The following is a 14,384-nucleotide window of genomic DNA, read 5'->3' on the forward strand; positions in this document are numbered from 1 at the left end:
AAAAGGCATATAAGAGAATGTGCCCAAATGGAGTTTGGCTGGAGACAAGGAATAAAGCCTAGAAAGAACAATTACCCAAGGCCAGACATGGTGTTGGAGGGGGCAAGATGCTTATTATTTAAAGTGATAGATCACTGTTTGCTGGACACAGTGAGTAGAATACAGAACACTGCAACTAGTTTAAAACTTTACCTCTCTTGGTGGTTTCTTAGTTTGTTTTTTTTTTTTCCCCCGAAAAAACATGTGTATACTACTTTTTTCTGCACAGAACTTGATTCAAAACTTCACCATTCTTAGTGGTTTCTTATTACAGTTTTCTTATCTGAAAAAAAAAGTGTGTATACTTCTTTTTCTGCAGTTTTCTATATCAGATCTTGATTGGCTCACCACCATTACACACACATCTCTCTTCTCTCTCATCCTCCCAGTGTTATAGAATCATTAATTGTAAAATCAGTATTCAGTATTTACATAATTATGACTGACTTTACGTGACTAGTATTGTTCACAGTTGAGGTATGCAGTGTAGTTTTTGGATTTTTTTTTCCCAGGGTTCAAAATTACATGTTTTGTTTTCTTAATTTTGAAAAATATGCAGATTACTAATTTATCCCTCCACTCTCTGGAAAATGAAAGCTCTCTAGGCTGTATTCAAATACACCAGGTACTCTATTATAAATTTTTTATTTTTTAAAATATTTTATCTGAGGTCTCCATCTTTAGGCATTTCCTGTTGACTTCATACTGTTCTCTCCTACCACTCTCCCTCTTTAATACAGGTGTATTACTATTTTATAAATTTTACGGCTACCTTGTAATAAAAATGTCTTTCCCCACTCAACGACAGACCGTATCCTTCAATTTCCCACTTCATAAGGACATTACTACCATTTCATTATCTCTCCCGCCCTTCTTCAACATTCCCACTTGTATTTCCGTCTGTATTTTTAAAACATGATGGATAACATTTGCATTCCACTCTGTAACCATAATTAGATACACCCTTAAACAATAAAAACCATAAACAACATTTGCATTTTACTATTATTTAAATGTTATTCACTGAATAGCCAAACTTTGTGCTCCTACGGTATCTCCTTTTCTGAGGCTCCAAGTCTTGATCTCCGTCGTCCGGCCACAAGAGCACTGAAATAGAGCCCATTTTCTTACACTCTCCCCATTAGTTCAAAAGCTTGCAGCATTTTATGTCTGGTGGTTGGAGGATGTTTTTCTTGCACAGTTTTGCTTTTTCTCACTGAAAGTTTCTGATGATTATTTTCTCTTGTGGGATGAAGAAATATGTGCCTACTGTATCACAGCCTTAATACCTTCAGCTTCGTATTTCAAATCTTGCTTACAATCCAAATCCAACATTCCCGGTTTACTGATTTTCTTTTTCATGAAAATTTCACCCTTTTAATTGGAAACAATGCACCCTCTGTGCTTTGTCACGTCCTGAAATTCGTCAGGTGTTTCAGGATGCACGCTTTCTTAGATCTTTTCGAGGGTCTTAACTGCAGTTCTCTGTTTCCGGAATCGCGTTATTTTCTCTTTCTAGGAACGGAAGGCTCCCGGCGCCCCCGGGAGGAGCTCCGCTAGCAGCGAAGAGCGCAGCCGCGAAGAGCGCCCGAGCAACCTCTCGCGAGACTGCGCGGCTCGCTCTCCGCACCTCCGCTGCGCCGAGAACTACCCCAGGAGTCGGCCATCTTGTTGGTCCCGGAGGCCGTTAGCTTAGTCACGGGTCTAAATGTGTACCTGCAGGCGAATGTTGAGAATCACCGAGCCCGCGACGTAGAAGTACGGAAAGTTCATGCGCAGCTGCCAGGCCAGCTCGAAGAAGGCGAGGAGGGTGCGGGAGAGCCCCTTGCAGAAGACGCCGTACGAGGTGGGGGCCGCGGCGGGGCTTGAGGCCCTGACGGCCAAGGAAGACGGAGCCGCCTCGGGGGCCATGGGCCAGGTGTCGCCTCCCGCCCAGCGTCTGTACCGAGGGTTGCCGCAGGGCCTGCGGACCCCCTAGCTACGGCCGAGACCGGCGGGACGGTGGGCAAAGCGGCCCCCGGGCTCACAACTAAGGTTGTCGCTGCCGCCGCTCGGTCCCGTGCGGGGCGCCGGCTCCAGGCGCCGCTGGCGCTCCGCCTCTTCCTGTCCGCTTCTCACGGTGGCATTTACCATTCAGAGCTCAACTCGTGGTAGATCTGGAATAGGATGTGTTATATAACATGTACGAACAGCCATGCAGATAGGACCACTTTAAAATGAAAAAAGTGAAGCGAGCTGTAACTTGCTTTAGGGCACAAAGTTTGTAAGGGCCAAAGCTAAATTAAAACTTTAGTTTACTGTGTTACCTGGGATGTTAGCCAGGAATCTTACCCTTTTGATTCATAACATTAACTCTAATATTAGGTCAAGATGATTCTAAGCCAGTAAAAGCACAAGGTCTCTGTAGTCATAATATACCATAAACATAAAGGATCACAAACTTTTTCTTTGGATTTTTCTACATATTAGGAATATTTAAATTGCAAGGGACAGAAACAGCACATTCAAGCAAAAAGAAAGGTACACACACATGCATATATACACAAGGACATATATACAAAATCATATTACCATCCATGTAAACTCTTACAATAAAAGTTGAGATTAGCTATGGAAGTTTCAGTCATTTCTGCCTGGAGGTGCACCTGTGAAACCTGTGGCTAGGCTCCAAGGCCTGGAACACTACTCTGTGCTTCCAAACTCTTAATACCTTTAGAGTAACAACACAGTAAATCTCCAATAGCCACAATACTTTTCTGTTATTTAAATGATGGACATTACATTATTTTCACTAATCTCCCATTTTAACTAGAAAGCACTGTATTTTTGAATCTCACACAACGTCTTCATTTGTGGATTATTCAAATGTGAGATTTCTCATCATGACCTTAAGATTACAGTCTAGTTCTGAAAAAGCATTATTCAGATATTACACATGACACCCTACATTGCATCTAGTAGCTACAGAGCGTTAAGTACTGTACTCTAGAGTACCTCTGTTTCTATGTAGTCTACTGATGATATGACTGGTAGGACTAACATGCCATTGAGAAATTTGTAAAAAATAATTTTGTGTTCGCAGATAGTATTTCTTCCTTTGCTACTTTGCTGTACCAATACCACTCCAGTGAGATAGCACTTAGAGGAATTACTTATGACAGCTTCAGAAATACTGGTATAGAGGCTGAAGAGCAGTGTAAAATTAGTGATCAATTCCAAGAACTGGGAGAAGATGTGTATTTTCAGTTCACAAATGTAATTTGCTCTCTTTCAAAATTGAAAGACTAATACATAGAGCCATTCAGGGTCACAGAAGTCATTACGTTCCTGGATTTTTTGTGTAAAATTTATTTCATTTTTCATGTAAAATTTACACATTTACAAATGTGTAAAGCGATGTGAACTCATTCTCTCTTCTATTCCTCTTTTGTGCCTCCCTTGACATCCTACTTGCTCCAGCTCTGGCTAACTCCATGAAAACCTTGTCTTCTACCCCGAGACCGTGGGAAAAATAGCAGCCACCCACTGATAACATGGCCAGGTTGAGGTTCTGTTACAATGGGAAGGGAATAGGCAAAGAACAGTCACATTGCTCCAGATACTACTCCTTAATGCTCTAGAGCTGAGGAAAGGTTTTCTTTCCACCTGAGAATGGGATAGGACCAATATTTTAGATGGTTGTAGTTTTTATCTGCCCTTGATGTTTAGATTTGAATGTCTAATCCACACTTCTTCTCAATAGGCACATATACAGGCTGTCAACAGTAAGCCATTTCTCTGGGTGGTATTTCATTGACTCTTACTTGGCCTTCCTTTCCTCATCTTTTTAAATTTCCCTATTTTTGATGTTATATTCCAGTTCTAATGCTTCATAATTTCTTGTTTGATCCTTTGGCAAAGTTTTAAGGTTGGCTTTAGTGGATCTGCAAAGTACCATATTGTCAAATTCTCAATTCCTTTTTTGAGAATTTGTCAAAGTAAGTTCTCTATTATAAAGAAATGCATTCAGAATGTGAGGACCAGATTCATAGGATCCAATCCCAAGGGCAAGAGAAAATTTGCAAATCAGTGAAAGAGAGTTTGCCTCTCATTTGCATGTTAACATTGAGTTTAACCTTGCAGTCATCACCCATAAACTGCTTGAGAGTTATAGGAAACTTTTACACAGATTTAGAATAGTTCTGAAAGGATAACAGATCGTATTGATTATACCAATGATTAGGTTCCATAGTAACACTGAGCAATTTCTGGATCAAGACTGTACAATCAAGCATCAGATATGTCACACTGAAGCAGATGATCAGTTACAACATGAGAGATTAAGGTTTTTCTCTATGTGTTCTAGTTATGAGGAAGAATATTTTGCTGATGGTGATATTAGGAGAATTTATGACTTGAATGTTTGGAAATGGCTTGATTGTACAGATTAACTGCATTACTGGCTCAGGTATTGGAAGATTCCTTTAACTGACATTGCATCAGTTTAGCGACCTCCACAGTTTATCAGCTGTGTTTAATACTGCTTAATATTTTTATACTTACATTCATACCACACCATTAACTTGTGCTAATACTAAACTAGAAAAAAGGACGATTTCTTTTTGGACACTGATTGATACTCAACCCTCTGGTTTGCTGTCTGCCTAGTAATTTTTGGATCTGGAACGGTTCAAGATAGCTAATTTTTCTCAGCCATTTTTCCTCTGGATAAAGTGTAGAATTAATGATGTGAATTTTATGATTCTGATGGAGTCTTTTGTTTATTAACATTCCATTGGGAAATCAGTGTTCTTTGGAGTCTGTAATCTTTCTTATTTCATTTTTATCATGTACTGTTTTTTAACTTTATAGCATATTTGATTCACTTTATGATAAACAGCCTGCTGGGTATGATACTTTTGCAGATAGTAGCAACCTTCTGCCTTTCTGATTACTCTGATTCTGATTCTTCGGAAGAGCAAGCTGAGTCAGACCTCATTGATGATGCTGTGGAAGATTATATTCTTGATATGATGGGAAACCTTGACCCCTTGAAAGTCTTGATAAAAACTGGTTTTTTTTTGTATAAGAAAAAAAAAATCAAGTAGAAGCCCACATAAAAACTCTTTCATTTTTTTCTTTCTTTTTTTTTTCCTATGGCTTTAATATGTACATATAGTTTGGCATCATTGTAATTCTCACCAGAACATTCTCAGAGCTAAACATATACTCTTATTTTCACATTTCAAGCAAGACTTTTCTTTTCCCCCCTCCCAACTGTCTTTTAGACAGTGAAACACAATAATTGTCAGATTATTAAGATCTATTGCATTCTTGGCTAGAAGGCCAGAGAGATTGCATGAAAAATCACCTATACCTGAGTCTATTTTTTTTTAATTGAGACATTTGTAAACCATGCATGTGGAAGAATATAGCATAGTATGCATTTATGCATGCATTTTGAAAACCAGCTTGAGAATCCTTCTTCCTTTTAAGTAGTAGAAAACCAAAAGAGAATGTTGCTTCTGCTCTAACAAGGAGTAAACTAGGTAGGCTAAAAGTCATAATTTATTTTGAGTTTGTTAGAACTGAAATTACAAGGTGAGCAGGTAAACTGAATTTCAAAAGATGATAAGCCTTTCCAAATAGGACACATGAATTGTTTCATCTGTGGCATAGCTCCAGAAAAGTTCTCTGGCATTTTGGTAGGTAAGAAGAAAATGGCTGAAATTTTAACCAATACTTACAAAGGTTGAGTGTAGTTTAGTGTGACAGTTTAGAATACCTTGGAGCCCCAGACACAGGAATGATCTGTAATTGCCAGCTTTTCCCTTTGGGCTTCTACTGAATGCTTACTGGAAAGATTGAGGATAGAGCAGGAAACCTAAGGAAGCTCCTTTATGGTATACGGTATAGGAGGCAGAATAATGGCTTTCCCAAAGATATCTGTGTCATAGTCTTTGGAACTTGGTAGTATGTTACATTATATGGCATGGGGACTTTGCAAATACAATTATTGGTATGCCCCTTGAGATGGAAGATTATCCTGTATTATTTAAGTGGGTTCAGTCTATTTATATGAGTCCTTAAAAACAGATGATTTCTTTTTTTTTTTTAATTGCATTTTAGGTTTTGGGGTACATGTGAAGAACATGTAAGATTGTTGCATAGGTACACACATGGCAGTGTGGTTTTCTGCCTTCCATCCCCTCGCCTGTATCTGTCATTTCTCCCCATGCTATCTCTTCCCACGTCCCCACCCCCCATCCCTCCCCCATTTCCCCCCAGTGGACCCCAGTGTGTAGTGCTTCCCTCCCTGTGTCCATGTGTTCTCATTGTTCAACACCCACCTATGAGTGAGACGATGCAGTGTTTGATTTTGTGCTCTTGTGTCAGTTTGCTGAGAATGATGGTTTCCAGGTTCATCCATGTCCCTACAAAGGATGTGAACTCATTGTTTTTGATGACTGTGTAATATTCCATGGTGTATATGTACCACATTTTCCCTATCCAGTCTATCATCGTTGGGCATTTGGGTTGGTTCCAGGTCTTTGCTATTGTAAACAGTGCTGCAATGAACATTCGTGTGCACGTGTCCTTGTAGTAGAATGATTTATAATCCTTTGGATATGTACCCAGTAATGGGATTGCTGGGTCAAATGGGATTTCTATTTTTAGGTCCTTGAGGAATCACTACACTGTCTTCCACAATGGTTGAATTAATTTACATTCCCACCAACAGTGTAAAAGTGTTCCTATTTCTCCACATCCTCTCCAGCATCTGTTGTTTCCAGATTTTTTAATGATCGCCATTCTAACTGGTGTGAGATGGTATCTCAATGTGGTTTGGATTTGCATTTCTCTAATGACCAGTGATGATGAGCATTTTTTCATATGTTTGTTGGCCTCCTGTATGTCTTCTTTTGTAAAGTATCTGTTCATATCCTTCTCCCATTTTTGAATGGGCTTGTTTGAAAAACAGATGATTTCTTAACTAGGGTTAGAGTGATGTAACATTTCTGACTTTGAAGATGAAGGAGGCCCCAAGCCAAGGTCTGCAGGTAATTTCTAGAAGTCGGGAATGTCAAGGAAATGGATTTTCCCCCTAGAGCCTCCAGAAAGCAATGTGGCCTTGCTGACACCTTGATGTTAGCTTAGTAAGACACATATCAGGCTTCTGGTCTATAAAACTATAAGATAATTTTGTAGTATTTAAGCCACTAAATTTATGATAATTTGTTATAGCAGTAGTGCAAATCTAAAACAAGTGGGAACAAAGTCTTCTTAAGTTTTAAAATGGAGTAATAGAAACTAGAGAAGGCCATTTATACTGTGGCTGCTGCATGAGTAAAAGGTGGTTGCTGGCCAGTGCTAGGGTATGGGCAGGAAAACTACATGTCTGGATCTTTATTAAGCAAGATCTACCTGCTGCTGAGTGAGGGGCACGGAATCTACTGTAACTTGGACCCTACTCTGATATTGGGCAATAGCTGATTGGCACCAGGGGTGAAGTACTGCCTGCACTCCTGGGTCTGCACTGTTACGTGATAGAGGTTTGTCGTCACAGGGGAAGTCCAGGAAACTTACTTGTTCTGGGCTGCATGCTGGCAAACAGAAAGGATCTGCCACTGAGGGAGGGCAGAAAACCCACCAACCCTGGACTCTGCATGAACACCAGGCAAAAGCCATTTGCTGCAGGAAGCGGGCAGTTAACCTGGTGGTATCAAGACCCTCCAGTGATACAAGACATTGATTGGCTGACACTCAGGGAGGGGCAGGAAGGTTGCCTGCCTTGGATTCCAATACTGACACCTGGTGAAGACCTGTTGCCACTGGAGGAGGGGAAGAAAACCAGCTTTCAGCCAGGATCCTGCACTGATTTTAGGCAGTTTTTCTTGTTGTGGGAGTTGTAGGAGCATGAAGAAAGTCCCATGTCTGAGGCAAAGGTATGTAGACAGGAGCAGTTGTTGGAGAACAAAGAACTCCCATGGCCCCACCATGAACTTTTCTCTGATTAACAAGCAATGCCGGTATACTAGGAGAGGAACACGAGGGTAGAAAGAGAGCCTTCTCTACAGTGCATGTGTGGACTCTTGAAGCTGAACACAAAACACTGAGAATCCCCTTGGCACTCCAGTCTCTCCAAAACACAAGTTACTGGCATTCCACCACTGGAGCCATTGGAATCTAAATACAGATAAAGTACAGATTGGATTAATTTTCCACACTAATAGTTTGACAGAATAAGAGGGAAGTCCATGTTTTGAGTGGTAGTATGTAGGATTTATTTCCAGATTCGCTGTAAATATGAATACATGTGCAAAACCTTAGTCATTGTCAAGAGAAAACAATGGCCAGAGGTTGAAATGATCAGACAGAACCTTTAAAAATAATTATGATTAATATGTTAAAAATGTAGTGAAAGATAACATGCTCAAACTGGACATTTTAGTAGAGAGATAAAAACTAAGAGGCTCAAATGAAAAACTTGATGTTGGAGGTGAAAGATTCCTTTGGCAGTTTACCAACAGACTGGAAACAGCAGAGACGGAATCAGTAATATTGAAGGCAGATTATTACATATTATTCAAACAGAAACAGAAAAGGAGAGAAGGAGAGAAAAGATTGGAAAGACTGACAATATTAATTGTGAGGATGGGGGGGCAACTAGAATCCTCATACATTACTGGTAGATATGCAAAGTGACAAAGCCTCTTTGGATGAGTTTGATTCTTCTGAAGTTAAAAATACCATGAGACCTAGCAGTTCTGACACAGGCACCATTTCCTCCAGATAATTTGTTCCGTGCTACGTTCTCTGTTGTACATTGCAAACTCTTGTAGGGTATTATCCTTTCTTATTCTCTCACTCTGCCTGCAACTTGCACTGCACCTACTACTCTATACTATAGATCCATCTTTCTTCCACCCTGTTACCTGGGCAGACATCTGCTTCCCAGCTTCTAATCATGTAACTGCTTGGCTAGGAGGGATTGACTTACCCCTGGTAGTGTCCCTCATTAATGGCAGACATTGGGCTAAGGTGCCAGGTAACACTACATATCACTCCACAATCCTCCCACTGTGTGTAAGTTATAAAAGTTCTAACCCTTACTACGTACCTGCTCAAACACAATTATGGCTTCATCACGGCAAAGGAAATGCCTTAACATTTTTGGTTTCAGGTAGCTTCAAGCCAGGAAATGCAACACTTTCCCCAAAATTATTCCCTGTGCTAAAAAACAAAGCCAGGAAAGTAATGGATTCCACCTTAGCTGGGAGGTCTGTCATGGGGGACAATCCTGTAGCCTCCAGTTAGGCAATTATAACTTCTTAAGGCTGGAGCCCTCATGGCTATTTGCAGGGTGACCGTACTGATGTCTGCATCCATCGTGGCATCAATCACAGTTTCATAGGCACATCCCATTCTCCCAATTTGGGTCAATGGGGGGCTGATATATCCCATACCCCAAGTAGAGTCCATGCCACTCCAAGGCACTTTATGGCACCTGGGACATCTTACAACCACCTTTAACACCTGGTGTAAGGTATATCATAATTCCAGTAAAAATTATACTATGACCTTTATCCATAATGACACAGGTCAGTGCCTAATTTGTGCTAGCCATCCATATGTTTTCCTTATGGGAACCAATATTTCCATTACACCCCAAAACTCCATGTTTGTGACCCAAGTGCCAAGACAGGCTTGGTTCACCTCATGTATCACTAATTACAATATGTCTAATTTAAATATTACTAGTGTCATGGTATTAAGGAGACAATCTGAAGCATTCCTACCAGTCAATTTGACATGTGATTGGCAAGGTTTCTCTGCTCTTGCCACCTTAGAATGTGCCCTGTCTCAGGTCAGACACAAAAGATTCCTAGGTATACTTATAGTCCTATATTCTCAGCCATAGTCATCCTAGCCACTGCTAGTGTTGCTGTTCCATACTGAATCAGTACAAACAGCCACCTTTGTGGATAGCTTGACCAGAAATGTGTCTAATGAAGTTCTCCTACAGCCCGGTATAGATCAAAAAATTCTTGCATGTCTGCAAGCCCTCAAGGCTGACCTAGAGTACATAGGGAATGGCAAGATGCACTGGCATTCTGACAGCAGTTAAACCATGACTGGGAGCATAAGCATATCTGTGTCACCTCTCTACCTTGACATCAATCAACACATAGTTGGGATGAGGTGAAACAACACCTCTGGGGAATCTTACATGATAATTTAACAGCAGATATAAAGCAACTTAAAACTAAAATTCAAGAATCTCTAAACACCATAGATCTACATGCCCAGCAAACAGCCATTTGGAAGGATGTACAAAAACATCTCTCCTGGATAGACCCCCACTCCTGGGGGTCACTTCTTGATTGGAAAAGGATATTACTGATTATACTCCTGTTTATCTCGTGTTATTTACTAATTGTAGGATGCAAAGCTGGAAAATGAGCTGTAACTGCTACCTCTTATAAACCTACTGCTGCACACATCTGTACTCTTCCATCAACGAAACCTGATGGAAAAAACAGAAAAGGCGGAGATGTAGGAGATTGGTCAGGGTGGTGGGAGAAGCTATAGGGAAAGAAGTAGGCCTTTTGAAAGGTCAGAAGGCTCTGCAAAGCTTCCAGAGAGAATAAAGCTGAAGGCAGCTAATTCTCTTACCCTGAGGCTAAGGGCAAGGAGTAGGTAACAGGGAGTGTAAAGAATCTATCTAGATAAGTTTACTTATGTTATCTGGAGACTGACCTTTGATCATCCACATGCAAGACTGCTCCCTGCAATGGGGAGGGACAATGTTAGTTACCCCAAATTGTGTTGGCTCCAAGCCTTTGAGGTTATACCAGTACTGAATAAAAGCAAGTGGCTCTGGCTTATCAGGACTGCTCTCTCCAGCAGTCTCCCAGCTGCTCTCATGCAAAATACCTGTGTCTGAGTACTCCTTTCATCCTTCACTTGGCCAGAGTCTGTGGGACAGACTCGGCAGCAAAGTACATTTCTAAGTATAAAATTAGGGTGATATGCATATTCTCATGGATACCATTGTAATTAGAGTGTTTGCTGAATAAAGGAGAATAGAGCATTATGGTACTAAGAAACCCAAGTTAAAATTTAAAAGTTTTCTTTTTTATTTTGAGACAGAGTGTCATTCTGTTGTCCAGGCTGGAGTGCACAAGTGCAATCTCTGCTCAGTAGAACCTCTGCCACCTGGGCTCAAGTGATTCTCCCCTATCAGCCTCCTGAGTAGCTAGGACAACAGGTGTGCACCACCACCACGCCCTGCTAATTTTTTCTATTTTTGGTAGAGACAGGATTTTGTCATGTTACCCAGGCTGGTCTTGAACTCCTGTGCTCAGGGAATTCACCTGCCTCAGCCTCCCAAAATGCTGGGATTACAGGTGTGAGCCTCCACACCTGGCCCAAAATTTTTCTTAAATTAATGAAAAAAAAATTGTAAATCCGCCTTCTTAATGCTGTTATTAATTTGAAACATCAAAATTTGAATATGAATGATTGCTAGATGCCTTTTTTCTTATTTCCAATTTAATTATTAATGATACACATTTCAAAGTGTCAGAAAGTCATGAATTTCCAAAACATTATAGTACAATGGACATTAAATATGTAGACCTATTATCCCAAAATGTGTCTATAAATGAAATATTTATATTGTTAGCATTCTAATTGCACAATACTATTTACGTGTACACTTGGGAAAAATATTTTGTTACTATAAATGTTTTGGTTCTACATTAGAGAAAATCATAGAAAGGCAAATTTGTTAAGGTATAAAACATATTCAGTATGATATTTCAGTATGTTTGTGCAAATATACTAATTTGACTGCTATAGTAAAATCATCCAGATTTAGTCACCATAGCTAAGAATGTGAAAAAGCATTTGCAAGAATTTGGCTTGCTAATGATGTGATTAAAACATGAGGCCGGGCGCGGTGGCTCAAGCCTGTAATCCCAGCACTTTGGGAGGCCGAGGCGGGTGGATCACAAGGTCGAGAGATCGAGACCATCCTGGTCAACATGGTGAAACCCCGTCTCTACTAAAAATACAAAAAAATTAGCTGGGCATGGTGGCACGTGCCTGTAATCCCAGCTACTCAGGAGGCTGAGGCAGGAGAATTGCCTGAGCCCAGGAGGCGGAGGTTGCGGTGAGCCGAGATAGCGCCATTGCACTCCAGCCTGGGTAACAAGAGCGAAACTCTGTCTCAAAAAAAAAAAAAAAAAAAAAAAAAACCATGAAATAAAGTTGATATATTGTGTTATTTCATACAGCATTAGTCCATGTTCATATTGAAAAATGCCCCAAAAAGCCCAAAATAGAAACCTAATTGTTGGAGGTCACTTTTGCTATAATTTTTTAAAATGTAGTAAAAGAAAAAAATAAATCATTGAAAATATGTTGGTTTTACATTATTCTTGATGAAATACCACATGAGGGTATTTGTCTAAGCCTGATGCTGAAAATAATATAGGAATCATGAGGCCATGAGGAAGAATAGTAGTGTTTTCTCATCACCCTGAACTCTAGTATTTAAGAAGCGAGACTGAAATTACATTTATCAAATAACATCCTCCCTTTTATGTGCCATTATTACTATCATCATCATCATATCTACATCTATCTCATTAAATGATTTATTTTTGAAATATTTAAATACGTAATTTGGAAAACAGATAATTTTAAAAAGATCATAATTGTGGGAAAGTTACAGTGGTAAACGGCAAAGGTCAAGTCAAGCTCAATAATTTATATTGAGAAATTAAATGTAGTTTCATTTATAATATGTTGCTTAAGGAAATAATTATTTATGGATGACCTTAAACTAATCCTCATTTCCCTGTGATCACTATAGAAACAATTTAGATTTTAGTGTAAATAAAACTTCTTAATAAGGATAAAGCAAATAACACATTTTATGAGCAAGCTTTTATTTCTAAAGAGAGAATTTTAGGACCAAAGTGTCAAACAGAGGTAAGACCTCAGATCTTCTGTCACACTTCAGTGAGTGATGATGGAGTTTGAAGGTTATAGTTCTATAACTAAAACTATATTCATGGATAGGGAATAAATGGTGGAATGCCTTAGAGGCACAGGATTCAGTTTTGTTTCCTTGGGACTTAAAATCTACTTATAGCAGATGTCCTTCATTTTTGATAAACTTGTGAGTACTGTTGTACTATTTGATCTTTTAAAGTTTGTTATAAACTAAGAAGTCCGGATTTCTGCTAATAATTTCTGTTAATAAAAACAGTAAAATTTAAATGATGGAATAGAAAGGTGGAGCTGTGGTTGAGGTACTATATATTATTAATTGCAATGACATTTTGAGATGCAATGCTGCTCATTGAATTTCCCTGTGAGGAGACTTTGTGGTGATGACCCAGCAACAGACAAGCTACTATCCAAAAAAAGCTACTCACATCAAATCAATTTACAGTTTATTCCAACTTTCAGGAGAATACCTAGATCATGCTTTCATTCTCTTCTGTGACCAAACTATTACAAAAAGAAGAAAATCGTTACCATTTTCATGTCAGGTGTATGAAAAATTTATAAAAGCTCTTTTTTTTTTTTAAGAACTTGGTGTTAGGAATAGTTTGTTTAGTTCCTCCATTAAAAAATGATTTATAGAAGGAGAACAAAAGTTTATTTCTACCCCTACCCCTAAAACAATAAGACCAAAGTAATCAATATTGAGAATCCAATAGACAGAGTTAACAACCATTAAACATAAGAGAAGAAAGAATTAGTGAATTGGAAGATAACTACCCAGAATGAAGCATAAAGAGATCAAGAGATGGAAAATATAAGGTTAGAGGGTAAGACACATTGAGGCTACAATCAGAACATCCAACATATTTCTGGAGTTCTGGAAAATTAGAAGAGAGAAAATGGGACAGAAACAATATGGAGTTTTTTCTAAAAGTGATAAAATGTATTGGTTCATATATTTTTGGAAATAAACTTCAAATGAGTTAACTAAAATTAACATAAAATGACAGGACATCAAAGACAAATAGAAAATCTGAAAAGTAACTAGAGGAAAAGATAGGTTATGTTAAAGGGAATAACTGTCTAAATGACAACCTGATTTGTAAAAGACAAAAATGAAGCTAGAGTTGAATGGAATCATGTCTTCAGTGTATTTCAAAAGTAGAATAGACCTTGATAAACAGAAACAATATTTTTTCAATTAAAAGAAAAATTATTATTGTTATTATTTTTGTTTGTAGAGTTGGATTCTCACTCTGTTGTCCAGGCTGGAGTTCAGTGGTATGATCATGACTTACTGCAGTCTGGAACTCCTGGGCTCAAACCATCCTCCCACATCAGCC

At 39.1% G+C, this 14,384-nt stretch overlaps 1 protein-coding gene across 1 annotated transcript; it reads right to left on the reverse strand.

Annotated features, from left to right (window-relative positions):
* Positions 1-668: 668 nt before the first annotated feature.
* On the reverse strand, positions 669-2,161 carry SMIM10L1 (small integral membrane protein 10 like 1). The gene has a single exon (XM_010345097.3). It carries the CDS (start codon positions 1,948-1,950, stop codon positions 1,744-1,746), a length of 207 nt encoding a protein of 68 aa, XP_010343399.1. The 5' UTR covers positions 1,951-2,161; the 3' UTR covers positions 669-1,743.
* Between the last annotated feature and the right edge of the window lie 12,223 nt (positions 2,162-14,384).

This window comes from Saimiri boliviensis, chromosome 7 (genome assembly GCF_048565385.1).
Source record: "Saimiri boliviensis isolate mSaiBol1 chromosome 7, mSaiBol1.pri, whole genome shotgun sequence".
NCBI classification, from domain to species: domain Eukaryota; kingdom Metazoa; phylum Chordata; class Mammalia; order Primates; family Cebidae; genus Saimiri; species Saimiri boliviensis.

What these genes read in the sequence shown, in the direction of transcription:
- SMIM10L1 (XM_010345097.3), bottom strand. Translation starts at nt 1,950, where the DNA reads ATGGCCCCCGAGGCGGCTCCGTCTTCCTTGGCCGTCAGGGCCTCAAGC.